At 50.4% G+C, this 25,639-nt stretch overlaps 1 protein-coding gene across 5 annotated transcripts in view; it reads left to right on the top strand.

Moving 5' to 3' along the window:
* Positions 1 to 25,639, top strand: part of PACSIN2 (protein kinase C and casein kinase substrate in neurons 2) — a 115,200-nt gene that overhangs the window by 70,097 nt on the left and 19,464 nt on the right. For 3 of the 5 annotated variants that reach the window (XM_061418787.1, XM_061418786.1, XM_061418789.1), the window contains exon 2: positions 11,257 to 11,394. The exons of 1 other annotated variant lie outside the window; for it this stretch is intronic. In XM_061418787.1, the coding sequence (XP_061274771.1) occupies positions 11,335 to 11,394 (60 nt within the window). In that variant the 5' untranslated portion in view covers positions 11,257 to 11,334. Of the gene's footprint in view, positions 1 to 8,199; positions 8,330 to 11,256; positions 11,395 to 25,639 lie in introns of those variants that run through there. One more of the 5 variants, XM_061418788.1, reaches the window with a different exon arrangement.

The following is a 25,639-nucleotide window of genomic DNA, read 5'->3' as shown; positions in this document are numbered from 1 at the left end:
CTCCCAGGGTTCAGCTTGGTGTCCCCAGGCTGGGAAAGTGCCTGCTCTGGACATCCTATTCCTGCCTTCCTCAGCACCATGATGGAGAGCAGCTGTTTCCACCCTGGACTGAGGTATTTCATCTGTGTAATAATCCCAAGGAGTAATAGGAAGTATTGGTTTTATTTTCTAAATGAGGAAACAGGCTCAGAGAGGTTAAGAAACTTGCCCATAGTTATGTTGCTAGTGTGCCACAGGGATTCATTCATTGTTCATTCATTCTCTCATTACTGCCTTGTCATGCTGGGCACTGTGCCCACCTCCGGAATTCATCCATGAGTGAGGCAGGTGTGGGCCATGTGTTTATCTCCCTCCCCAGCCACCTGAGCTCTTGAGCAAGCATGCTTCCAGAGCAGGGCTCCTCCACAGGTGCTCGGTGAGTGCAGAATGAATGAATGAATGCCAACAGCCTGCCCTTATTGGAGCCTTGGTTGGAGTGCTATCCTATCAAGCCCCCCATCTTTTGTTTTGTTGGAGTCATGCTCACATTCCTAACCTCTCCTCTCCTTCATCTGCCATCGCCCGTGTCGTAGGAGGAAGCGTGGCCTGGTGCAGGGGCCAGCTCTGGGGCTCCTGGCCTGGGTTTGAATCCCAGCTCTACGCCTTCCACTGGAGCGGGGGGCATGGCAACCCACCCCAGTATTCTTGCCTGGAGAATTCCATGGATAGAGGAACCTGGCGGGCTATACTCCCTGGGGTTATAAAGAGTTGGACACGACTGAGTGACCAGCACTTTCACTTTTCTGCTACTTCCTAGCTCTGTGGCCTTGATCAAGTTATTGAAGTGCTTTTGTGCCTTATTTCTTCATCTGTAAAATGAGGGTGATAGTAGCTTCCTGGTAGTGCTGTTCCGAGAATGAATGGTACCTAGCACCTAGAAAGTGCTCAATAAATATTGACTTGTTAATTCTGCCATCTGCTGAGGACAGAGACTGTGTCCCATACCACTCTGAAGGCAAATGTGAACACCTCACCACTCTCACTGGTATCTGCAAATTGATTAGGGCTTGTAAACGTGGGCTGAGGGAAGAAAAGGTGGAAGACAGTCCTGGACTATCCAGGTTAGAGTTCCACCCTCGCTGATACATGTCTGATGGCCATGGGGTATGTGGATGCTGACCAGGTAAGACCCCTGTGAGGGGCAGGCCTGCCTGAACCATGGCCAGCTTTTGGCCCCTTTTTTCCCCTGGTCTTTCCCCCTGCTGTCCTAGGCTTGACAGGTTTCCTGTTTTGCCCTACTTGGCATCTCCTTTCTACCCATTTGGTCCCTATCAGACTTGATGTTTGAGTCCAGCAAATTACTATATCAGCTCATGTGCTGCCAGTGCCCCTGTCAGCCATAGTGACTGATAACTGAAATGGCCCCTCATCACCTACTTTTTGCCCAAATGCTGCGTCTGCTGCAGCCGTAGTAGTGAGGTTTCTCAGTTTATTACTTTCATTTGCTTAATATTTTCATTCTTTTAATCAAGGAAGCACATGTAAATACATTTAAGTCATAAAGAATATACCAGGAGCTTGAATGTTAGTTCAAATTATTCAAACTTGTCTAACATCTCATTAGTAATCATCACACTATACATTTAGCATCTAAGATTAGGGATATCAGTAAGAAAAAAGTGCAGGTACTTCAAGGTTAGATTTACTTTTGTTTTTTTAATTTTTATTTTATATTGGAGTATAATTGATTTACAATGTTGTGTTTCAGGTGTATAGTAAAGTACTTCAGTTATACATATATCTTTTCTTCTTTCTTTTTTAGAATCTTTCCCCATATGATTATTATAGAGTATTGAGTAGAGGTCTCTATACTCTACAGTAGGTCTTTTTTGACTATTTGATATATAGTAGTGTGTGTATGTTCAGAGAAGGCGATGGCACCCCACTCCAGTACTCTTGCCTGGAAAATCCCATGGACAGAGGAGCCTGGTAGGCTGCAGTCCATGGGGTCGCTAAGAGTTGGACATGACTGAGTGACTTCACTTTCACTTTTCACTTTCATGCATTGGAGAAGGAAATGGCAACCCACTCCAGTGTTCTTGCCTGGAGAATCCCAGGGACGGGGGAGCCTGGTGGGCTGCCATCTATGGGGTCGCACAGAGTCGGACATGACTGAAGTGACTTAGCAGCAGCAGGAGTGTGTGTATGTTAATCCCAACCTCCTACTTAATTGCTATTCCTCCCTTTCTCCTTTGGTAATCAGAAGTTTGTTTTCTAAGTCTGTGAGTCTCTTTCTGTTTTGTAAATAAGTTAATTTGCATCAGTTTTTAAGATTCTACATATAAGTGATATCATATGATATTTGTATTTCTCTGACTTGACTTCACTTAGAATGACAAATTTACTTTTGAACCTGAGCTGTCAGAAGCTTTCATTTTGTAGTTCTTAAATTTTCCCATTGGCTCAAACCAGATAGAAAAACTGGATGACCCAAATCATGGAGGTGTTTTTTTGTTTTTGTCAGCATGCTGTTCATTCTTCTCTCTCTCTTTTTCTTTTTCTTTTTTTTTTTTTTTAACTTTTTGGCCACACCATGTGCTATATGGAATCTTAGTTCCCCAACCAGGGATCAATCAAACCTGCGCCCCTTGCAGTGAAAGTGCAGAGTCTTAACCACTGGACCACCAGGAAAGTCTTAGCAGTGAAGGCTATTGCAAATGACCTTACTCTTAGGGTGACTTGGCTTGAGTCCACTCCAATTCTCTTATCATCTCTTGCCAGTAGGAGGCTCTTCTAAAACATTTTAAACTCAGAGAAATTTAAGAGTATACTTCATCTCACACTCTTTAATTGAAGGTAGTGGGATGTTGAGAAAATGCCCAGGGTCCCACAGCTGTTTGTGTGGCAAATTTGGAGGGAGTCTTCCAAATTTTGGCTGTGAGAGCCCTTCATAAGAGTGAAAAATGACTTCTGAATCATCAAAAGGTAAATACGATCAGTGTAGCTTTATTGGGTTTGTTTATTTGAGGTATATAAATATCTAATGTGTATTTTTGTTTAAAAATTGGCATTCCTAGCAATGTATACCCAGTGATACCCTAAACCAGACAGATGAACCACTCCCATCGCTGCCTCTTAGGGGGAATTAGTTGTGTACAGGCATTGACAATCTCCCTCTAGGTGAAAGGACATCAGCCCACCAGGATATCCAAGTGTGGATAGCTGTGTCCGGGAAAGGTTGAATGGAGTGAGTCTTGAACATTCTGAAAATGTGTACATCAAAGGAATTTCATATGTAAAGCTTCAAAATTTAAAAAAAATCATTTGTTTGGCTGTGCCAGGTCTTAGTTGTGGCGCATGGCATCTTTGATCTTCCCTGTGGGATGTGGGGTCTTTAGTTGGGGTGTGTGGAATCTAGTTCCCTCATCAGGAATTGAACCTGGGCCCCTGGCATTGGGAGCTAGGAGTCTTAGCCACTGGACCACCAGGGAAGTCCCTCTCATAAATGTTTGTTTACTGGAAGCTTTTAAAATCAAACAAAAACCCCAGGAAGTCTGATCTCTGTATTTACCAAGTGAGAAATTAGAAGCTGTGATGAGGCTCCCTTGTCTCCCCTACAGCTGAAGTCTCCTTTTTACAGGCGCTTATTCTTTTCTTTTCCCTTTTCTATTTCTTATTCATGTGTAATATTGTCAGTGCTATTTCATCTTCTAAAATGTCCTCAGATTCATCGTGTGAAACAAGCAAGTCTCCAAAGACCATGGTGTGTTTTTGAGTCATTTTTTCTCCTATGCCTCTCAAGGTATCTTTCTTGAGTGTATAATCTCCCCTGTACATGTAGGTTGAGGATGTCGGATCAAACTCTTGCTTTTTGAATTGCATTTGAGAGGTTAACCAAATATCGTTAGAATGCGTGAGCCCAGAGCCCCCGGTGAAGTAACAGGACAGGGTGGGAAGCTGTGCGTACTGTGACCTTCCCCCAGTCTTGGTGCTGACTGGGAAAGACCCAGACCCCCAAGGTTACTGACGGTGGGGGCCGGGTGCAATGTGGGCCAAGACGTGATGTCATGTAGCTGTTCAGAGCGTCGGGGAGACAGCACGGACAACAGGGGAAATGCTCATTATGCAGCTGAAAAAAGCCAACCGCAGGATGGCATGTTTGCTGTGATTGCAGGAGAGACAGACTGTAGATGGCAGAGGAAAGGGCTGAGTAATGAGAATGCAGCTGGCGGAACTGAGCCCCACTGAGAGGAGCCCTCACTGGTTTTGACAGCCCTGCGGTAGCCGAAGGAATAGACATTTGGACTTGAAACTGTCACAGGTTCAGCAGTATGCTGCTGCTGCGAAGTCTCTTTAGTCGTGTCCGACTCTGTATGACCCCATAGACGGCAGCCCACCAGGCTCCCCCGTCCCTGGGATTCTCCAGGCAAGAACACTGGAGTGGGTTGCCATTTCCTTCTCCAGTGCATGAAAGTGAAAAGTGAAAGGGAAGTTGCTCAGTTGTGTCTGACTCTGAGCAACCCCATGGACTGCAGCCTACCAGGCTCCTCCGTCCATGGGATTTTCCGGGCAAGAGTACTGGAGTGGGGTGCCATTGCCTTCTCCTCAGCAGTATAAGGTGAGTCAAATGAGCAAAGCTCTGGGAGCCAGGTCGTCACGGCCGGGTGGGAACGCACCTGCTTTGGAACTGGTGCCGTGCTGTGCAAAAGCAGTGCCACGTCTGACAGTGGGAATAGCGTCCCTGTTTAGAAAAATTTGTTTATCTCTCACCTAACCCAACACGATTGTTTTCTGTCAGAAAAAGAGGCCCTGTAGTGTTGACTAGACAAAAGGAGACAGTCCCAAGTTTCAGGAGGTGGTTTTCTCGGCAACACCAAGCTCTGTCTGTGAGAGAGGCTGACAGCCTTGTTAATCTCTGGAAGTACTTTTGAGTGTGTTTGGCCCACTCTGCACACCCTACCCCACCCCGTACGTGCTTCTGGAGGACCCTCCCCACCCCATCCGGGTGTGGGGCTTGCCGAGCCGTGGCCTCGGTGTGTTTCCCTCAGACGGAGCTGTTTTCCATGGTTGAGGTATGCGCACTACACAATGTTCCAGAGATATAAGTCACTTTATTTGCTGATCTCTATCTCTTCCTTTGAGGAATGTTCAGTTTTCCAGATGAAATCATTGGAAACAAAATAGGCTGTGCTGCACATTTGAGCCATTAAAAAAAAAAAAAAGTGCTTTGTCGGTTGTGTAAAGCAATGTATTGCCTCAGGTCTTACTCTCTGAGCAGCCCCCGTGTGGGAGGTGGCTTGAGGGCTAAAGAAAAGCTGGCAACCCCATTCTTTCTTAAGAGGAACTGACTGGACATACAGGGAGAGCCTGAACTGAGGCTGGAGGCAGAGGGTTCCCAGCAGCTTGTGGGCCCTGCTGGTGGTCGGCCCCCGGGGCTGAGCAGGAGAAGGGCTTCCTGTGTGGCTGGTGGTAGACAGCCTGGCCCTGAGCCACACAGCCCCCACTGTGGTTGCTAAACCAGTTGTGGTTTAGTTTAACGTGTGCAGTAGTGTTTATAGAAGAATTCTAACCACTGGAGCCAAAACATCTTCACATAAATGTCCCAATTATTTCCGATCGGTTGATCTTCAGTCTGTATGAATCAAAATTGCCCAGACTTTTCACTTCAACTTTTCTCATCCTGAATCCATCTAGCAAGTTTTTATTGAGTGACTGCTCTGTGGTCTTCTGACTTGAGTTTTGAAAGGGTCTCTGTGTTGAGAATAAACTGAAAGGCAGGGCAAGCCAGGACACCATGGGGAGATGACTGCAATCTTGCAGCAGAGAGGTGCTTCCGGTCGGCAGAGCTGTTGGGGTTTCAAGAGGGGCTGGTCGGTCCTTTTTCGAAGCTGTGGTGCAGTCACGTGGCTCAGAGGGCCACACCTTCATTCCTGGACAGGCCACTGACAAAACAAAGTGAGGTATTTTCATTAATGGTTTTTGTATCCTAAAAATATTACGTGGTGATAGTCAAAATTTTCAAATAATTTAGAAGGTGACGAGGTAAAATATGCAAGTTTGCTCTGCACTGCCACAAGTTTGAGACTCACTGGGGCTTTCTGCACATTGACATACTTTGGGGGTTTTTTGGCTGCACTAGGTCTTAGCTCTGGTATATGGGATCTAGTTCCCTTACCAGGAGAAGGCGATGGCACCCCACTCCAGTACTCTTGCCTAGAAAATCCCATGGACGGAGGAGCCTGGTGGGCTGCAGTCCATGGGTCTCGAAGAGTCGGACACTTACTGAGCGACTTAACTATCAATTTTCAATTAAATGCATCAGAGAAGGAAATGGCAACCCACTCCAGTGTTCTTGCCTGGAGAATCCCAGGGACGGGGAGCCTGGTGGGCTGCCGTCTATGGGGTCGCACAGAGTCGGACACGACTGAAACGACTTAGCAGCAGCAGCAGCAGCAGTTCCCTTACCAGGGATCAACCTGGGCACCTTGCATCGGGAGTGCAGAGTCTTAACCTCTGGACCACCAGGGAAGTCCCCCGATTGTGTTTTAATACCAGTGGGATCAGACTGTATCTATGGTGTCACACTTGATTCCACTTGATATGCAGGAACACTGTGCGTCCTTCATCCACGGCTGTACACACAGTCCCCTGCCCTTTCTCCTCTGGCTGCCTGTGTTCCACTCCGGGGCTGTATCAGCACTTTTGATTCTTGATGCACAGTGAGGTGGCTTTCGGTATCTTATTCTTCCTGCTATTAAAATCAGTACCACCGTGAATTCCTACCTACCTTTGACCTTTGGGTGAGTTTATCAGTAGGAAAAGTTTTAGAAGAACTAGTTGGATCAAAGGCTGGGTGTTTCTTTTTTGTCATACATATCACATGTTGAGAGGCAGCGCAGGTAAGGACAGGTATGGAAGACCATGCATATGGGTGCTTGATTTTCAGTAGTGCATCTTACAGCTACTTGAGGCTTGAATTTTTATCAGTTAGCAGATAGAAGATCTGAGTTGCCATGCAGCTCCATTCCTCCCTGGAGTCCTCAGTGACGCCTCAGGCAAGTCTGTGGGCTCCGGCCCTGCTGGGGCTGCCACTAGGACCTTTGTTCCCAGGGGCTGCCCCCTGCTGGAAAGGCCCCTCCCTTGTCCTTCACACACTTCACGCCCACTTGCTCTCCACCTTGGGTCCTCAGAGAGGCAGGACCATTCTGCCTCCACAAGAGCTTCCCTCCACTCACTCACAGCACCTCATTTATCTCTGTTCTAGCCCTGTTCACACTCGCAGCTGTTTTCACCTTACTGTGTGTCAGTCTGCCCTGCTCAGACACCTGGCCTGCGCGTGCAGGGCCTGTGTCAGTCCTGCGAATTGCTCCATCCGCGGGACTCTGAGTGACCGGCACGTAGTAAGTTCTCAAACATCGGTGTGTAGAATGAATGGGAGATCCACTCCTTACTGAAGGAATGATTCTCCCCTCACTCTGGGCCAGAGAGTGGCTTAGAAGAAACTGTAGGGACTTCATTAATCAATGAAGAATCTCCCACCCTGGACAAGGAGGGAGGAACAAACCCTAGACCCAGCATATGCTCACGGCCAGGCCTGCAGGGCAGCACAGGCCAGGCTAGTGTTGTGTATGGGCAGCAGCGAGGATGCCTCCCTTCTCTTCTGCCTTCTGAAGTCACCGAGGATCAGAGGTGGCTTCTCCAAGGCCGACTTTGAGGGTAGATGAAGCGCTAATGGTAAAGAACCTGTCTGCCAATGTGGGAGACATGAGTCATGGGTTCAATCTCTGGGTCAGGAAGATCCCCTGGAGGAGGGCATGGCAACCCACTCTAGAATTCTTGCCTGGAGAATCCCATGGGCAGATGAGCCTGGTGGGTTACAGTCCATGGGGCCGCAAAGAGTCAGACACGACGGAGTGATTTAGTATGCACGCACAAGCTACATGCGCCTTTTCTCAGAATCTTCTTGCCTTTTGACCTAATGACCTGTTCTATTTCTTTTTCTTGGAACAAATTAAGGGCATTAAGGGGGAGCTGAATGTACTTATGTAATGTGTACCATTACTTACCTGATATCTTTTATCAGGCCCAGATGGGAGGAGAGAAGTTATGCCAGCTCCCAGATTGGACCAAGGGCACCCTTGGCAGCCTCCGTTAACCTTTGAGATTCTGCCCACCGTTTTAGGAATGGCTCTGACTCGGGGCTTCCCAGGAGGCACTAGTGGTAAAGAACCCATCTGCTAAGAGACAAAAGAGATGCGGATTCAATCCCTGGGTTGGGAAGATGCCTGGAGGAGGCATGACACCCACTCCAGTACCCTTGCCTGGAGAATCTCATGGACAGAGGAGCCTGGTGAGCTATGACCCATAGAGTTGCAAAAAGTCAGACATGATGAAAGCAACTTAGTATGTACTGACTCACAGTGTTTACATCCATCGGCAGCTGAAGTCACTGAAACCCAGAGATCTGGGCACTTTTTCCCCCACCTCAGTCATGCCTGGATTCCTGAAGAAAGTCTCTTAGAATGTATTCAGCAGTCGTCTTCTGAGGGGGACCACGGATGTGCTTATCAGCAGTGGGAGGAGAGGGCAGATGATTTGTACATCTTTACCTTAGGATTTTCTTGTTCTCAAGTCTCAATTTGTTTTTTATACACTTTTGATGGGAAGATAAGGTCCCAGGACAGCTCAGTTCAGTCGCTCAGTCGTGTCCAACTCTTTACCACCCCATGGATTGCAGCATGCCAGGTTTCCCTGTCTATCACCAATTCCTGGAGCTTGCTCAAACTCTTGTCCATTGAGTCGGTGATGCCATCCAACCATCTCATCCTCTGTCGCCCCGTTCTCCTCCCGCCTTCAATCCTTCCCAGCATCAGGGTTTTTTCTACTGAGTCAGCTCTTTGCATCAGGTGGCCAAAGTATTGGAGCTTCAGCATCAGTCCTTCCAATGAATATTCAGGGTTGATTTCCTTTAGGATTGACCGGTTTGATCTCCTTGAAGTCCAAGGGACTCTCAAGGGTCTTCTCCAGCACCACAATTCAAACATATCACTTCTTTGGCGCTCAGCCTTCTTTATGTTCCAAGTCTCACATCTATACATTACTACTGGAAAAATCATAACTTTTATTATATGGACCTTTGTCAGCAAAGTGATGTCTCTGCTTTTTAATATGCTGGCACTTCACAGGCTCTTAATCGATCTTGTGCAGAACTGATCTTCTATTAGTGTCTAAGCCAGGACTGAACCCAGGCAAAAAAATGACTTCCTGAAAGTGAACTTTTCAGGTGTCAAGTTGCTTCTCTGCCCAGAGCAAGCACCGCTCTCCCCTGCACCTGCTCCCTGCAGCTGCTCCCTGGGGCTGGCCAGGCAGCTTAGCCAGTGGCTTGATTTGGCCACTTTGAGACTCGCCTGAGCCAGAGCTCAGATATTCCCTGAGAAGCCTGAAACAGAGACCAGCTGCTCTAGTTAGAAAACTCTCTGCTGCTGCAGTCGTGCGCTGGGGTGCTTCTAGGAGAGCCTTGGCTCAGAGCATGGGATCCCACCAGAAGGGGATGCTGTGAGATGCAGCACCAGGGCCCTGGCCTGTGAAGCCTGCCCAGCCATTGCGATATCCAGGGTCAGGAGGACACGCTGCCTCTGTGGCGTGCTGCCAGGTAGAATGAATGTGCGGCACTCGGGCCACTCTGCCTGCTTACGGAGTGCATGCGTGTGGGATGCTTGGCTGAAGGGACCATAACTTGCTCTTTAAATGTATTGAGAATAGGGGGCTGTGTTCAAGTTTGGAAGCTGGAAATCCATCAGATTAAACCTTTTAATCCACAGCTAGATCTTAGGTTATAAGACACCTAATTTATTTAAACTTGAGATTGTTTCTAGAAAACATCTTAGTATGATAGAGAATAGTACCTTCGTAAGCAGGCACAGTTGGTGTCCTGCTTGGGTGACCATGGACCAGTTACCTAGCCTCCCTTAACCTCAGTTTTATCAGCTCAAAGTATAGATGAAAATGATTATACCTGCTATCTAATAATAATCGCATTGTAACTTAGTATGTGTCACTTACTGGGGACCATGTACTGTTCTCCTGGTATGTCTGGCCGTGTTGAACCTTCACAGTAATTCTGTGATACATTATTGTCTGAGTTACATTATCGTCTCTTGTTGACAAGATAAGGCCATTGAGGCACAGAGAGGTTAGGTACCTTGCCCACTGTTGCCTGGCTAATGAGTAGCACGTCTGGGATTAGAGCCCAGGCAGCTCGTGCTCCTTACTGTGCTTGTAGACTGTCTCACAGGGAATCCCAGGATTATAGCGTGGAAAGGCACCTAGAGCAGTCTTGCACCTGTAGGTGTAACAGTGTAGATCACTCTGCCTTCTCCCTCCCATGTCTCAGCTGTCTCCTGACTGTGGTAGGAGCGTTTCAGATCTCTGGCTGTGAGATCTCAGTGCAGGGTGCTGTGAAGGAGACTTGAGTCTCACTCTGTCACTAAGAAGTCAGGGAATCTCATGGGGCTGTGGATGGGTCATTCCATCAGTGTGATTTGTGCTTGTGAACATAGCTGGAGTCCTTCAACTTCTTCCTTCTAGCAGGGGAAATTATCACCCCATTGCCCTCACTTGGATTTAGATCATTGAATCATTGCTCAGAGACGATCACTTTCGCTTGTTTGTCTTTACTCCTTCTAGCTGACCCTCACACAGACTGTGTCAGAATAAACTGGTCTGAATCCAGGGCCTCAGTGGCCGAGATGAGCCAGTCATGGGAAGAGGGAAACAGCCCCCAACACAAGCAAAGCCTGGTGGGAACTGGAGAGTGGAGTCAGGTGTGAAAGATGGATTATTTCCACTCACATTTTGCCCAGGTCCTTGTCGTGTGGGATGAGTAGGACAGGCTGGAGCAGGGCAAGCCCAGAGATGCAGCGACTCTGCTTTTGCCTGTTCTCCTCGCAGGGTCTCTGCCCCTTTCTCCAAGGGATGAGGCGTTAAGTGTATCAGCCTGTTGATTTAAGTGTGCAGACTGTTCTTCAGAAAGCTTTTCAAAGTCTTCAGTAAGATGTTGCAAAGGTTTACTTGTTAATGTGAAGTACACACCACACATATAACACGCACATGTATGTCAGTGCTGAGTTTGGAGTGTTTGACTTTCATCCACTGAAGGAGATTGTGGACTGTGCTGCATTGAAGGCAGTCATGGAAATGGAAGTTGTGAAATGGAGACAGCTTGCTTCTTTACATTGGGAATTTAAAAGCTGCAATGTTGTGTTTTTTGTTTTATAGGTGTGTCCCCAGATTTTGAGCATCTGAAGTGGACCTCTAATTTAAGCACTCCCTGCTGCTCCCTCACCCTTTGGAGAGATGTCTGTCACTTACGATGATTCTGTTGGAGTCGAAGTGTCCAGCGACAGCTTCTGGGAGGTAATGCCCATACTTTCTTCTGGATGAATGCAGAGACCAAGCCAGTGGTGCCTGACACCCCCTCTTTATTGACTGGGGCTGGGGTGATGAGATGACCATACACCAGAACCAGCCAGACCTCCAATCTAAGTGGCAGCGAGTATGGCCTAGCTCTCTGTGAGGATGGTAAACTTACCTTGCTAGAAAAGTTTGGTAACAGAAGAGGTTAGAGATGTTCATTTAAGGTCTAATCAGTTTGTCCATTCTCATAGCTTCCTTTCCATGCTCAACCCTGCTGTGACTTGAAATGACATATACTGATTACCAGGCTTGGTCTCAGTAGCGGCATTACTCTTGAGTTTTGTAGAACAATGGGTGGTAGTGATGTGACAACACTTTGGGCAACGCAGGCAAGTGGCCAGGAGGCTGAACAAATTGCCCTTGGACTTCTTGGAGCATCTTCTTGTCTGTCTGTGCCTGCGACGAATTCCTATCCTAATCAGATTATGTTGTGGCTTGGGTTTTTTTGTTTGTTTTTTAGTGGAGATAATTATTCCTGAGTCCCACTTATTTCTTTGTTGTTATTTTGTCGCTCAGTCGTGTCCGACTCTTTGCGACCCCATGGCTTGCTTGCCAGGCTCCTCTGTCCATGGGATTTCCCAGGCAACAGTATTGGAGTGAGTTGCCATTTCCTTCTCTAGGGGATCTTCCTGACCCAGGGATCTTCCCCACATCTCCTGCACTGGCAGGCAGATTCTTTACTGCTGAGCCACTGGGCACTTACTTCTTACCTGCTGGATAAAACGGAGTCCATGAAATCTTGTTTATGTGGCTGCTTGGGCTTCCCAGGTAGCTCAGTGGTAAAGAATCCAGCTTCCAATGCAGGAGATGCGAGTTCGATTCTTGGGTGGGGAAGATCCCTGGAAAAGGAAATGGCAACTCACTTCAGTATTCTTGCCTGGGATATCCCATGGACAGAGGAGCCTGGGCAGGCTACAGTCCATGGGGTCACAAAAGAGTTGGACATGACTTAGCAACTAAACATGTGTCAAAACCCCTGGAACCATCCCAGCAGCTGTGGGCTTAGTGGAAAGAGCACTGGCTTTGTAGTTGGAAAGCTCCAGGTTCTGATCCCAGCTGCGCCATTACTAGCTATCTGTGTGACCTTGGGCGAGTTGCTTGACTGATCTGAGCTGCAATGTTTTCAGCTCTAAGAGGGATGATGGTACTGGTCTTCAAGGGAGGCTGCCACCATGAGACAAGAATGGCAACATCGGAGCCCTGTGATGCTTTCCTGAGACAAAAGGCCCAGGTGCTGCAGAGCCCCATGGTGGAGCCTGTGGTTTGCCAGAGACGAGCACGGAGTTCTGTTAACTTAGATTAATTAGATGTGCGATTTTGTCTAACATCAAATACTGTCGATACTACAGCCTTAACACAGACAAGTGATCACAGGAGCCCAACTCAAACTTCTCTGAACACTTTTCTTCTCTGTGTATTGGGGGAAAGGTCATCATTGCCTTTTAGCTGACTACTTTATTTTATTGGAAGTCAGTGTTTATTGACCACCTACTGTGTGCTATGCCCCGTGAGTTCCCATGGGACGTATGACCGCCTGAGTCCCTGTTCCTCAGCTACCTTCCTGGTGGGGATCCGGGCTGGAGCTCAGTCTCAGTAGCCGGAGAGGCATGTGTGACCTGGGGAACACCTCAGCAAAGGCAGCAACAGAGTTTTGGGCACATCCCAGCTGCTCAGCCGCAGCGGCCCCTTGGCAGGGTCAGGTGCACTCTCACGGCGTGCAGAAGGATTGGTGGTGAAGCTGGATCAGAACAGGCAGTTCTGAGATGCAGGTGGAGGTGCCTCAGGGATGTGACTGGGATTCAGGACCTGCATGGCCCATAGGCAGGTCTGGGTTCACAGACAGTTGGGCCCTGGAGCCCGTGGCCTGCCCAGCATCGTGGAAGCCCTTGGGGACCCGGTGCTGACTGCAGAGCCTCCCTGTGAGTGCCTGTGAAGCCGGCCTTTAGAAACACAGGTCCTCATCCGTCTCAACACTGATCTGAAACTACCGGCAGAATCCTTTAGTCATGGGGAAAGCTCCTGTTTGGTAACTGTGGTAACAGTGCCATTGGCCTCAGTCAGCACCTGCCTGGAGCGCGGTGGCAGTACAGGGAGGCTAGCGCACACAAAAGGCCTCTTGAGGGGTGGACCTGGAGAGGCCAGGGATAGGTTCAGACACAGGCTTTGGAACCAAGTGGCCTGGGTGTGACTCCCTGCCTTGTCACTTACTCTGTGTGTGTGTGTGTGTGTGTGTGTGTAGCTTTAGGCAAGTTACTACTTTTTCTTATCCTCAAATTTCCCAATCTGTAAAATGGGGATATTAACAGTAGCCACATCCTAGCATTGTGAGAGTTAGGGAATGAAAGTAAAAGTGAAAGCTGCTCAGTCGTGTCTGACTGTTTGTGACCCCATGGACTATACAGTCCATGGAATTCTCCAGGCCAGAATACTGGAGTGGGTAGCTGTTCCCTTTTCCAGTGGATCTTCCCAACCCCAGGATTGAACCTTGGTCTCCTGCATTGCAGGCAGATTCTTACCGCCTGAGCCACCAGGGAAGCCCGAGTTAGGGAATGAATACATGTAAAGTGGTGTCAGGCATCAAGACAGGTGCCAGCTGGGAGCTCTGTCCCTCTGATGCAGGGGATGGGGGTCATCACACACACACACAACATATAATCTGTTACTGTGGGGGGTGTTGGTTAGCACTGTCTTAATAACCCAGTTGATGTCAGAAACTTCTGTGGAAAAATTAAGTAGCTAAATATAGTTCTATTTTAGAAGTCTTCAGCTGCTTGTTAAAAAAATAAAATGTAGGTGAAAGTTGCAGTGTGTATTGTCAGCATATATTAAGTCAAGTGGCTTGAACAAGCCCTGTCACTGTTGTAAACCCCTAGGCTCCCTGTTAACTTCTTAACTGCAGTGTCAGTAGACGAGAACATCTCTTGTCCAAAGGATACAAAGGCAGATGGGTTTATTTTCTAGACAGGCTCTGCTCATCTGGTGGCACTGCCCCTGACACCGCTCTTCAGCTCGCACAGAGCAGCAGTGCCTCTCCCCCCTCCCGCCCACCTTGACAGTCGTGCCCCGAGTGGAGGTGTGATTGCTCAACCGAACCAGCTCTGAGCAACCCAAGTGCACGCTGCCAGCTGCACGTCTCCAGGCTGCCAGCAAGGTCCCTCTTTCCTGTGGAAGGCCACTTCTCACTGGTGTGACCCCACAGGACTGTTGTGCAGATCTAAGGAAAGCATTGAAGTCTCGAGGTAGAAGGCCTTTTGTGTCTGATTTTACCCCTTTCCACCACAAGGTGCTAACTGAATAACCCAGCGCATAACTGGGTCATGCTGGCTTCTTCCACGCGCTGGCTGTGTGCCTGCGCAGGGGACATGTGGCACTTCCCTGCAGGAGCCTGTGGCTGTGACATTCGAAAGTAAGCTCCCTGAGGCAGGAGACACAGGGATCATTGTGCGAGGCGCTGTAGAATTTGCTGGGGCGCCCAGGGGCCAGTGGGGCTCCCCCTGGAGGAGGGGGCAGGGAAGGTGGCATGGAAGATGGGCAGGGTCGGTGCTAAGCACCCAGATGTTCACCAGATGGACGAATGAACGAGGGGTGCTCTTGGGAGGAGGAGGGATTACTCACAGGGACATATCTGCCAGTTAGCAGTTAGTTGGAGGGGACACTTTCTTTACCCCAACACTGCAACACTGTAGGAAATGATTCAGAAGCGAGGAGGGTGGGGGGCTGATCCCCACAATGGAGGAGCTGGAGGAGAAAGGACGGTGGCTTCCACAGAGAGCGAGGGCAGTGAGGTCAAGCTACAGCTCTGCCCTTGGTATCATGGCGTTCAGAGAGGGGCCCGCTGCTGGCCTCACCAGAGAAGGTGTGTGGGGCAGGTAGGTCTGGGAGCCAGAGGAGGGACAGCATTCTAGGCCAGAACAATGTCTGGAGATTGCAGTGAGCATGGTCCTGCAGAGGCTGAGGGTCTTGACCTCTTTGGAGCCAACTGCCTGTTTGGGGGCTGAGCAGTCATGTGGGTACAGATAGGTTGAGGCTGAGTCAAGGTGGTTCCCCAAGGTGACTCCTTTAGCCACCAATTGGCTAGAGTTGGAGCCTGGCCCATCCTGCCCACAGGCTTCCCAGCAGGGCGTGGGTGGGTCGGTTGCTTCTGGCAAGTCCTCTAGCTCACTCGGGGAGCCTGCAGGCGCACCCCCACATCTCCAACTCCAGGCCCTGCCTTGGGTCTCCTCTCTGGCTCTGGAGGCTGGGGCACAGGGAGAGCCAAGGCCGCAGGCCATGGCACTTTCCCAGTGCCATTGGGGAAGCCTGGCTGCCCTCTGCCCTGGCAGGTTCTGGGAACACGACAGTGGGTTTGGGCCCAGCAGGCCTGAGGGCTGCTGCCTCAGTCTCTGAGGGCCAGGTTGGGAGGGCAGACTGCTGATTTCTGGGTCCCAGCCCTGCAGCTCACTCACATCCCTGAAGAGGAGCCCTGTTCAGCTGTCAGCAGTGGTGCTGTTAGAGCTCAGGCCTCCCTGGATGACGCCAGGCTGGGGCTGACCTGTGAGCACTCTCCGTGGGCACAGGGAGCCTTGGTGGAGAGTATTTTGGAGATGAAGAGGACATAGATGTCTTGCTGTAGAACATTAGCCCCAAAGAGTTGCCACATGACTATTTGCCGTCTGCTTCAGAGAAGGTTCTCTCTGCAATTCCTCTCAGACTTGAGCACTGTGGACTTGGCACAGCACGTGAGAACATCTCCTCGGCATCAGGGTTTTGTCTGGGAAGCCGTGCATGTAGGATGGGATGCCCTGTTCCCATCCTTCGAGACCACTTTTGTAAGTAACATTTAGAAGATGCTGCTGCCCCGTGTTCATGGATTCCGTAAAGCCTGATTTGGCATCTACCACAATCCAGGCCCTAGGCTGAGTCCTGGGGTCCCAAAATGAGTGCACAGTCCTGGGACCCCAGAGCCAGCATTCGTCGTGGCGGGCAGTCCTGGGCGGCGGCGCGGGTGCTGCGCGTGGAAGCAGGAGGGGGTGAAAGTGGCCGTCTCCTTGCTCTGGGCAGCAGTGGTCCTCCCACGTGTCCTTTGCCTCCTCCTGCCCACACACAGGCCTGGGGGCCCGCCCTGCGCAGCAGCCCTGCTGTGGGGGTGTCGGCCTCTACTTACCCCGCAGTGCTCGGGCAGAGCTCCCAGCAGGCTGGTGGCTTGCCTTTATTTCACCACAGTTTCCAAATAGATCCATCAGTTCATTCTTACAAGCAAGCTCTGGTATCTGTTGAGCCATGACCAAGGCTTAGGGCACCAGCCTCCCTGTTCCACTGGATGTTCCACCTGTTGTCCTCCCTGCAGCCAGGACAGCCCATCAGAAAAGCAACCCTGCGTGATTCCTGCCCTGCGTGGGAAGCTTCACTTTTCTGCATCACCTTCAAAGTGAAACCATGAGTTTTGTGTGGCTAGGACTTGAGCACATGCTGGGAGCTGCCGGACGCCAGGAGCTCTGCCCTGGGCTCCAGCCTCACTGAACAGTGATTTTTGCCACCCCCTGTACCCCACAGCTGGGTGTGTGCACACTACTAAGTCTTTGAGCTGTGTGCACATAAGCTATGTGTTTCTGGTCTGTGTACTCTCTGTGAGTTCTAACCCAGGATGAAGAGTTTCGAAATGAAAACCAGTGATAGGGGCTGGCACTTGTTGCACACTTGCTCTGTGCCAGGCCCCTGCTCTGCTTTCCATGGGTGCTCTCAGTCCTCACCACTGCCTCTGCGATTGTGAGCTCCACTTTACAGGTGGGGAAACTGAGGCCCGGGTGGGGATTGTGCCAGCTGGGGGCTCAAGCCGCTGCCTCTAGAATGCTCTCCTGCCTCTGCTTGCAGCCTCCTGGGAGCAAGAAGAGACATGTTCATTTGCAGAGATGCCACATACTCAAATGCCTCTGCTTCGGCGTGAAGTCGCCCCTTGTCTGGGTTCAGCCCTGGCGCCAACATTCATTGCTGTGAAACCCTGAGGGCTCAGAGTAGAGAGATGACCTGCTCAGAGTCCTGGGAGGAACATGGCGTTGCTAATCCCTGCTTCCCAGGGAGGGCATGAGGACTAGAGATAGTGTCTGCGGGGCCAGGGGCCAAATGACTCCCGAGCCTGACTGGTCCTAATGTGTCTCCTCTTCACGCGTGACCGTCACACCTGTGGAGACAGGTGAAGGCAGACAAATCAGGTGGTCTTTCCTCTGCTCGCTGCAGGCTTTACCTCCCCTGTCTAAACACCAGTGTTCTAAATGCCCGGTAAAGAATCACTTCATTTTTTCCTGGAAAGAATTGACCAGTCAAGATTTTTTTGCCATCAAGCTTATCCTCTGAAGATTAATTTTTATTTTCTCACTTGATTTCAGTGATGGCAAAAGTGACTTGTATAAGCCCTATGGGAGAAAACAATTTCTATTTCTACTCAGTAACAAACAGAAATGCATGCTTTTAGAACTGGAGAAGTCCTGAGAGCTCAAGCAGCCTGTGGTGGCTTAGCCCCATTGAGACGTCTTTATACAGACGTGTGGTGTGGGTGTAGTGAGCTTAGTGCTGAGGGACCCAGGTACAGAGGTGGGGTGAAGGAGCTGTGTCCTGTGGGGCAGGGTTTTTTTTTTTTTTTTTTTTTAAGTGGGAGTCATGAAAGGTGGACTGGGGACCCGGGGAGGGTGGGACACTGTGGAAGCAGCAAGTTGAGGAGGGGGTAGGCATGGAAGGGGGTGCTACCTGGAGGAACTGCTGTTTGTTCTCACTTTTCCAGTCTGACAATTTCTACGCTAGATCATTTGGCTTTTTACCCCGGGTGTTCCTTTCACTGCTGGAGTTTCTGCCAGAAGCGGCTTGGTCTTCAGCGAGCCCTTACTTACAGAGCTGGAACCGATCTCACTGTCTGGGTTGGGGCAGCTCTCACAGCAAGGAGGTGCCACTCAAACAGTGCCTGCTGGAGTGTGGGGGGAATGAAAGAGGGCAGTGAGCTGTCACCAGGCAGCCAAGTGCTCCTGCCACTTCCCAGGTGCTTGGCTGAAGGAGTGTGTGCACGTACACGCGTGCCGGGGAGACAGGGCTCCGTGCAGGGTCTTCGGGGCAATGGCTCACAAGTGGGGCATGTTCTGTGCTCAGGCAAGTCCCCAGGCATCACTGGGCCTTTATCCTGACATCTGAGCAACATTTCCTGGAGGGGCAGAGTACAGTGAACCTGGCTGGCCAGTCTTGAGGAGTTGAGGTCTAAAACAAACTTTGTGTGAACATATCTTTCCTCTCTACGTTATTTTGTTCTGCCCTTGAGTTATATCTGAAAATTGGAATCTCTCAGTTTCCCCTTCATCCATTTTTCAGTTTGTCATTTTGAGCATTTAGATTAAAGGATGATAATGCAGTCATCTTTAACGTTGTTGAAGTTCAGGGTTTGTGCTGTAACACGCTCAAAACAACAAAAGGTGCCTTGCAGGGTAATGAGCCTCATCTTCTTCACCCTCCTACTTGAGTACAAATTCCAGGAACAGAAGGTGAGTCTGCAAAATGTTGGGGGTGAGAACTGAAAACCAGGAGTTGGGCCAGAGTGAGACCCAAGGCAGAGACAGGACCCATGTGGGTTAGAGTCGAGCCAGAGCACACAGGTCGGGCTCGAGGAGGCTGGAAACGGGGACTGCTAATGAACAGCAGTGGCAGGCCAGCAAGGAGCCTCCATGTCTGAGCCTCTTGGGGCCCTGCCAGGTAAACTGCATTAATATCCTGTTTTGAGAATAAAGAGCCTGGTCAGGTTCAGGGTAGTGCTGAGGTGAGGAGCTCCAAGACCTTCTGTTCCAGGGCAGGGTGAGTTGGGAGCCTGGATGCAGGGTGAGCTGGAGGGCAGGTTGGAGAACTGGGGGTGGGATCCTGTAGAAATGAGGGCGCCCAGAGACAGTTTGAGCGCAAGGCACAGAGCTCATGGTTCTCCAAGGATACCCCTCACTCTTTGGTGTTTACAAGCATGCCCCACAGATCTTACAGCCTTAAGATCAGCTGTGACCTCCTGTTAGGAAAGAGAGGTTCAGACTAGGGGTTGGGGTAGACTGAAGAAGGGTGCCTGAGAAAGAGGCACTGCTGGTGTGAATGGATGTGGCGTCTGCTGAAGTGATGTGAAATCGCTCAGTCGTGTCCAACTCTTTGCGACCCCGTGAACTGTATGTAGCCTACCAGGCTTCTCCGTCCATAGGATTTTCCGGGCAAAGGTACTGGAGTACTCCGCAAATGTGAGTGGGAAGCGTGGCGCAGCAGGGCCGCTCCCGGAGCCCTCCCAGCTGCCTGGACACCAGGGACTTCGAGAGAAATTGATCTGGGCCTGAATTTGACTGAAAGCCGGGGGAGTGCTGTGAAAGAACCATGAGGCTCTTCTGCTGGTCTGTACTCGGCAGAATTAGTTGTTCATTTGTCATCTCTGGAGTGTGTATCTGATGATGTGTTCTGAGAGCTGATTTTTAGCTTTCATGGGGAGATCTCAAGAACTCATTGGATTGAGAAAAATGAATAAAGGAGCATGACTTCCTTCCTTCCCTGTGCCTCTCGCTGGGCGCTCAGCAACTTCTCAGTCCTCTTGTGTCTACACAGAACGGAATCTCCGCTCCCAGCACCATTCAGGCACTGAAAACACATTAGAGGGTGCCCTCTGTGCTCCTGGCATGGTGGAGGGAGGAGAAGAAAGGCACAGTCCTGCCTGCAAACCCCCCACGTTGCCACATTTTGCACGTGGCAGTAGACACCACTGCAGGAGTAACAGAGAGGGGACCTTCCCGGAGCCGGTGGCATGGCATGGAGCTCATGCTCTGTGGGCCTCAACCTCAAGCCTTCCACAAGCAGCCTTGCCCCAGAGGTCCCTTCTGCTCTTACCTCAGACTTCACCCTCCTCCAGGCAGCCCTGACCACCTAGAGTGTTCCTTCCAGAAGTGGCCACTGTCTGTAGTTGTTACTTAACCCCGAGTCCCACAAAAGCAGAGACCACAACACTTTGTTCACCCCTGCATCCCTGGCCCCTGGCATGGTCGTTGGCACACAGTAGGTGTTCACCCCATATTTGTGAGTGGCAAGAGGGTATTGCCAGACCCTCAATCATTGAGTCATGAGTGCTCCAAGAGGTAGCCAGCCAGCTGGCGGCATTGACAGACTGTTCAATTAGGAATCCTGGAATTGTGACGGGCCCTCAGAGATCATCTGATCCTGTCTCCTCTCTTTCTGTTGTGTCTGAATGGACAGCTTGAAGAAATGGCCAGGATTTATTATGTGATGGCTGCCCCCATCTAAAAGCATGGGTACAGCTGAGGGACAGAAATGCAGGCAGAAAGACCCAGTCATTGCTGTCAGGGCAGGGCCAGTTCTTTGTGGCTCCCCGCATGAGAGGAGGCGGAGGGAAGGTGGCCTCATCAGAGAGGGCCAGGGCCTGATGGATTCAAACAAGACAGCCAGGGCCCACTCAGCCCACCTCTGCAGGCCTGTAATCAAGGAATTCCTGAAGGCTTGTCTTTCAAGGTGGTTGAGAAAATCCTGGAGCCTTGGGCATCCTGGAGCAGCTTCGGGTGAAGCATTTGTCGCTAACTCTGTGCTCTTGCCTGGAGGGCCACCATCAGCAGCTTTTCTTTATTGTCCAGTCAGCTTGGCACAGCTGGCTTACTCTTGGACCTTCCTCTCCAGGGTGTAGAGAGGGCAGTTGTCTTGGGCCTGCAGGGTCACAGGTTAAAGGGCATGAGCATTCTGAGGGTAAAATCAAGGTCATCTGTGGCCTTTCTTGGAAACTGCAGGGCTGGTTGGAAGCAGACATATCACCTGAGATTGACCCGGTAAGCCTGGGCTCTGCACCCTCTCTCGCCTCAGCCTGAGGAAGATTCTGGAAGGTGGGATCTGCCTCCTTTCGACCGCATGACTATGAGTGACTTTGCTTCTTCAAACCTGTTTCCTTTTCTGTAAAATCTCACTGCCTGGGGCCATCACAGGATTACATGAGGTGACATGTGGAGCTGCGAGCACGCTGCCTAGCAGAGTATAGGTGTGCTCTATTATGATGCCGCCGCTGATGGAAAACCTCTGTGTGCAGGGCCCGTTACCACGGGGCTTGCAGGCCAGCTGGCCAGGGAGCTCAGCGTGCACCATTGTGACCTGTGTGGAGCAGGCTGCAACTGCAGAGCATGGGGACAGTGTTTGGAAGGGCCCTTGTGGCCCCCAAGTGGATCAGCCAGCAGGACCCTGTGGTGGGGAATTGGTGTCGCCTGTCTGCGGGTGCAGGCGATCTTGTCCGTGGGATTTTCCAGGCAAGAATAACTGGAGTGGGTTGCTGTTTCCTTCTGCAGTGTATGTTTAGTGACTTAATTACTGCCTGGCTGTCCCAGGCTTGCCCCAGGCTGTTTTTCCACCAGTGTATTCAGAAAGGGGTCCTGTGTGCCCAGCTCCACCCCGCATTGGGCGTTTCCCACTCTGACTGTGTGCCCACCTGTTGAGGTAAAGAACTGTCTTGCTGCTCTCATGGGCATTCCTCCAAGTCCCATGAGCATGAGCATCTCGCTTGGGCCATTAGTCCTACAGACTTCCACGTCTCTCTGAAGTTACCACTTTACACCTTTGCCCATCTCCCCAAGGGGCCTCTCTTTCATGTTGTATTAATATATAGGATTTCCTGGGACATTCCAGGTTTTAGTTCCTTGTCACACTGCCTACTTGCCAAACTAGTAGTCAGCATTTGAGTATGTTCACTTTGTCCATGTTGTTGGTTTCAGAACAGAAATCCTTAATTTGTGTGTGTGTGTACACTTATAGCTTTCACTTCTGAAATTTTGCTTAAGGGATCCTCTGCTGCCCTAAGTCACAAGGGTGTTTGTCTCCATTTTCTTCTAGTCTCTCTCTGGTTTAACATTTCACCTTTTTATTGAGTGCCGAGACCCAGTGAGTAGAAGGCAGTCAAGAAAAAATGGTCAGTGAGGAAGACAAAGGTCCATACTGTTAGGGCACAGTCAGAAGGTGTGTGGGGTTGTGTCCTGTGGGCTCTGGTCTGCACACGGGCAGAGGGGCCGGCTAGGGGAGGGCAGGGTGGTCCGGGGCACTGGCCTAGGAGCCCCCCTGTGTTACGCATCAAGTCAGTAGTGAGACAGCCAAAAGCTTCCTTGGGCTCCTGGGGACACCCAGACTCCACTGGGGTTCTTTGTGGTATTGAGCCATGGGCGTGAAGGTTCGAGTCTCAGGGCTGAGGCAGCATGGGGTGGGAGAGCACAAGCTTTGGGGTGTTCTGCCCCATTCTCTTCTCACTTGGGCCACTGGATTCACCCTGGAGCTTTGGTTGTAATCAAGTAATTTGTCTGGGAAGTGGGCTTGATGGTCACCAACCAAAGAGAAGGGTAAAAGGAGCAAAGGGGAAGATGTCTGTGACATGACCCTATAGGTTCCTGACCTGTCGGCCCACAGTTCCCATGGTAACTGAGCCAACACTTGGGGTGGACGGGTGGCAGGAGCTGTGCACCCGCATTCACGTTCCCGCGCATCCACTTAGGATCCTGGGGGGTCCCACTGACCTGCTTCCAAATCCTCCAGCCTTCCTGTTTTCTTTGGCCCCCGTGTTCCACAGAAAGGAGCTGGCCAAGGTAAACCAGCTGTGAAGTCAGAGAAGCAAGCCTTCTCCAATGTCCTTGTAAGAGTCAGCTCCAGACTGTTTACACCCAGAGGAGGCTTGAGGAACTGGTGCGACCTGTTTGAACCGCCCTTCCCAGCACCCCTGTAATTACAAGCCCGCTGGGTTTCAGGCCGAGTCCACCGGCTCTGCTCTGATCCCCGATTATGCAGATGTTTCTGCCAACTCCAGCCTCAGACTCCGTTTAGCTGACCCAAACAAACCAAGGCTCATCTGATGCTGGGTTCTCAGGCCTGGGGGCAGAGGACAGCCAGACACACAGGCAGCCCAGAGCCCAGTGGGGCCTGTGGGTAGGAAGGGTAGAGTGGCTGAGATGCGCTTAGGACAGCAGGCAAGCAGGCGGGTCGGGTTTCCGGGGAGCCCCAGGCAAGACCAGGCGGTTGGGTGGAGGGAGGCGGGAGAGTGGTTTCTGGGGAGCTCTGGGCAGGAGGGGTTCTGCTTCTTCGGCCTCGTAAGTCCAGCCTGCGGGAACCACCCCCCGCAGTGCCCGGGAGCCGAGTCCTGCTGCCTCTGTCCACCCCCACCTGCCTCCTGGAGGACAGCCTGGTTCCTTTCTCATGCTTTCCTGCTCTGGTCCCCACTGCTGTGCCCCGGAGTCAGCAGGCTACTCAGACCTACCCTCCAGGGCTTCCCCCTCCCGCACCCTACCGTTCCCTGAGCACGGCACCCCTCCGGATGATGGCCCGACCCTCAAGATGTGTCACTGTCTGACTGAGCCCATCTCCCACGCCACCCACTGCACCCAGCCCCCCTTAGTCTCTAGTCCCCCTGCGCTCTGTGCCCCCCGTGCAGGTTCTAATGGACTTCTCCAAGGGCCAGGTCTCCATGCTGTCAGACCATCTTCATTCTGTCAGCACATTGCCCTCTTCTGTGTGGTCTGCGAGGTGGAGACGGTGATACCTGATGAATGTCCCTGAGTGTGGACTGCAGTGATGGCCTGTCTCCAGCCCACATGCAGCCTTTGCCCTGAGCAGAGGGCAGCAGGCAGATGTCGCGGCAGTGTCTGGGCGCCCGTTGTCATGAACACTCCCCTGTCCCCTTGGCCCCAGCAGTGCCAGCATTTAAACCTGAAACACATGCTTTCAGAAACATCCTTCTCATTCCTTGCTGCTTTTCAGATTTCTAGAGTTATCACTTAAAGATGAACGGTATTTATGTACAATATGTGCCAATGCGAAGGGCTGTACCACTGTGTACCTTGTTAAGAAATATCCTTTCCTTTTCCCTAAAGCTTTTCACAAGGGTTTTGAAAAGCAAAGAGGTGGACAGGTTTCTGCGGAGCCAATGTATTTTAATATTGATTGCCAATTTGAATATTGTTAGTAACAGTGAGATGAAAACCAGGTCTGCATCATGGTTTCATGTCGGCTGACGAGTCTGTGTTGAGCTGTCACTGTCTTAGCTCTTTTTGCCACCAGTTCAGCAATACCAAGTTGTGTTTTGTTGGTTATGTTTTTCACCCTGCTGTAAATTTCAAAATGAAAGCAAGACTTATTTTAAGGGAAGTGAACATGTGAAGTCACTTCTGACTGGTTGTGAAATGCTTGCTTTCTCCTTCCTAAAAAGGGGCCGCTAAAGGATGGAGTTGGAAGCTCAGGTTCAGCTCTGTGTCTTGATGAGCTGCTGTTCCCCAGTGTTCTGGTTCCCATGGGAATGGGGCCATCTCAGCCTGTCCAGAGCTCTGGCCTCAAGGACAGCTTTTCCTGAAGGGACCACAGTCCCCTGCTCTCCCGATGCCTGTCTCCGTGTGTTCTGTCTTTTTGCAAGGTCTTCCTGCTGCTCCACTGTAGCCTTGTCTTCACCTGACTAACTCAGCATGAGATGGAGGAACTCAGGTTGTTTGAACTGTTCATAAGTCAGAGGTGCACGGCAGAGAGAGAATTGTGCCCTTATCGGTAGAAGTCGGTACTAGTCTTCCATGTTCTCTAGGAACTTCCAGAATGACCCTAAACAGAGATGAAATATGAGAGTGCTCAGCAAGGCAGAGACCTTTAGAAACTGCGAAACTGGGAAAAAGGTGACTACAGTTTTTAAAGACAGTGGGAAGAAAGGGTTGCAAATACAGTAGATTATTTTTCTGTTGTATTTCCTGCAAGGGCTTCAGTATCAGCTACATGGTATCCTTTCTATTCAGCAGGTCAGAGAATGAAACACATGAAACACTTCAATTTTTCACTCCACATTAGCCACTAAAATTTTCTCAATTACTCTTCTATTATTTATAATTTAGATAATCTAACTCTCCTCTCATATGTGAGAAAAAGTAGTCAAGCCTCATCTTGGCCCTTGTCAAAGCTGATAGAGTCTGAGCTTTGCCATCAAGCCCTGACCTGGAAGCGTGTGGAAAACTCTCAGCAGCAGCCCAGCCTCTAGGGCTGCTACTGTGGGGTCCTGACAAACAGCGCAACTTACTTGAGGCTTGGTGTCCTCATCTTAACATGGGGACAGTTATTGGTGCTCATTAAGGCAGAGGCAGTATTTGGCGTGTAAAATACCTCCTGTGGTGCCTGACACGTGGTGGGTGCAGTAGGTGGGAAATAGTATTTG

This window comes from Bos javanicus, chromosome 5 (genome assembly GCF_032452875.1).
Source record: "Bos javanicus breed banteng chromosome 5, ARS-OSU_banteng_1.0, whole genome shotgun sequence".
NCBI lineage: Eukaryota > Metazoa > Chordata > Mammalia > Artiodactyla > Bovidae > Bos > Bos javanicus.
This window is presented reverse-complemented; position numbering and strand designations above follow the sequence as displayed.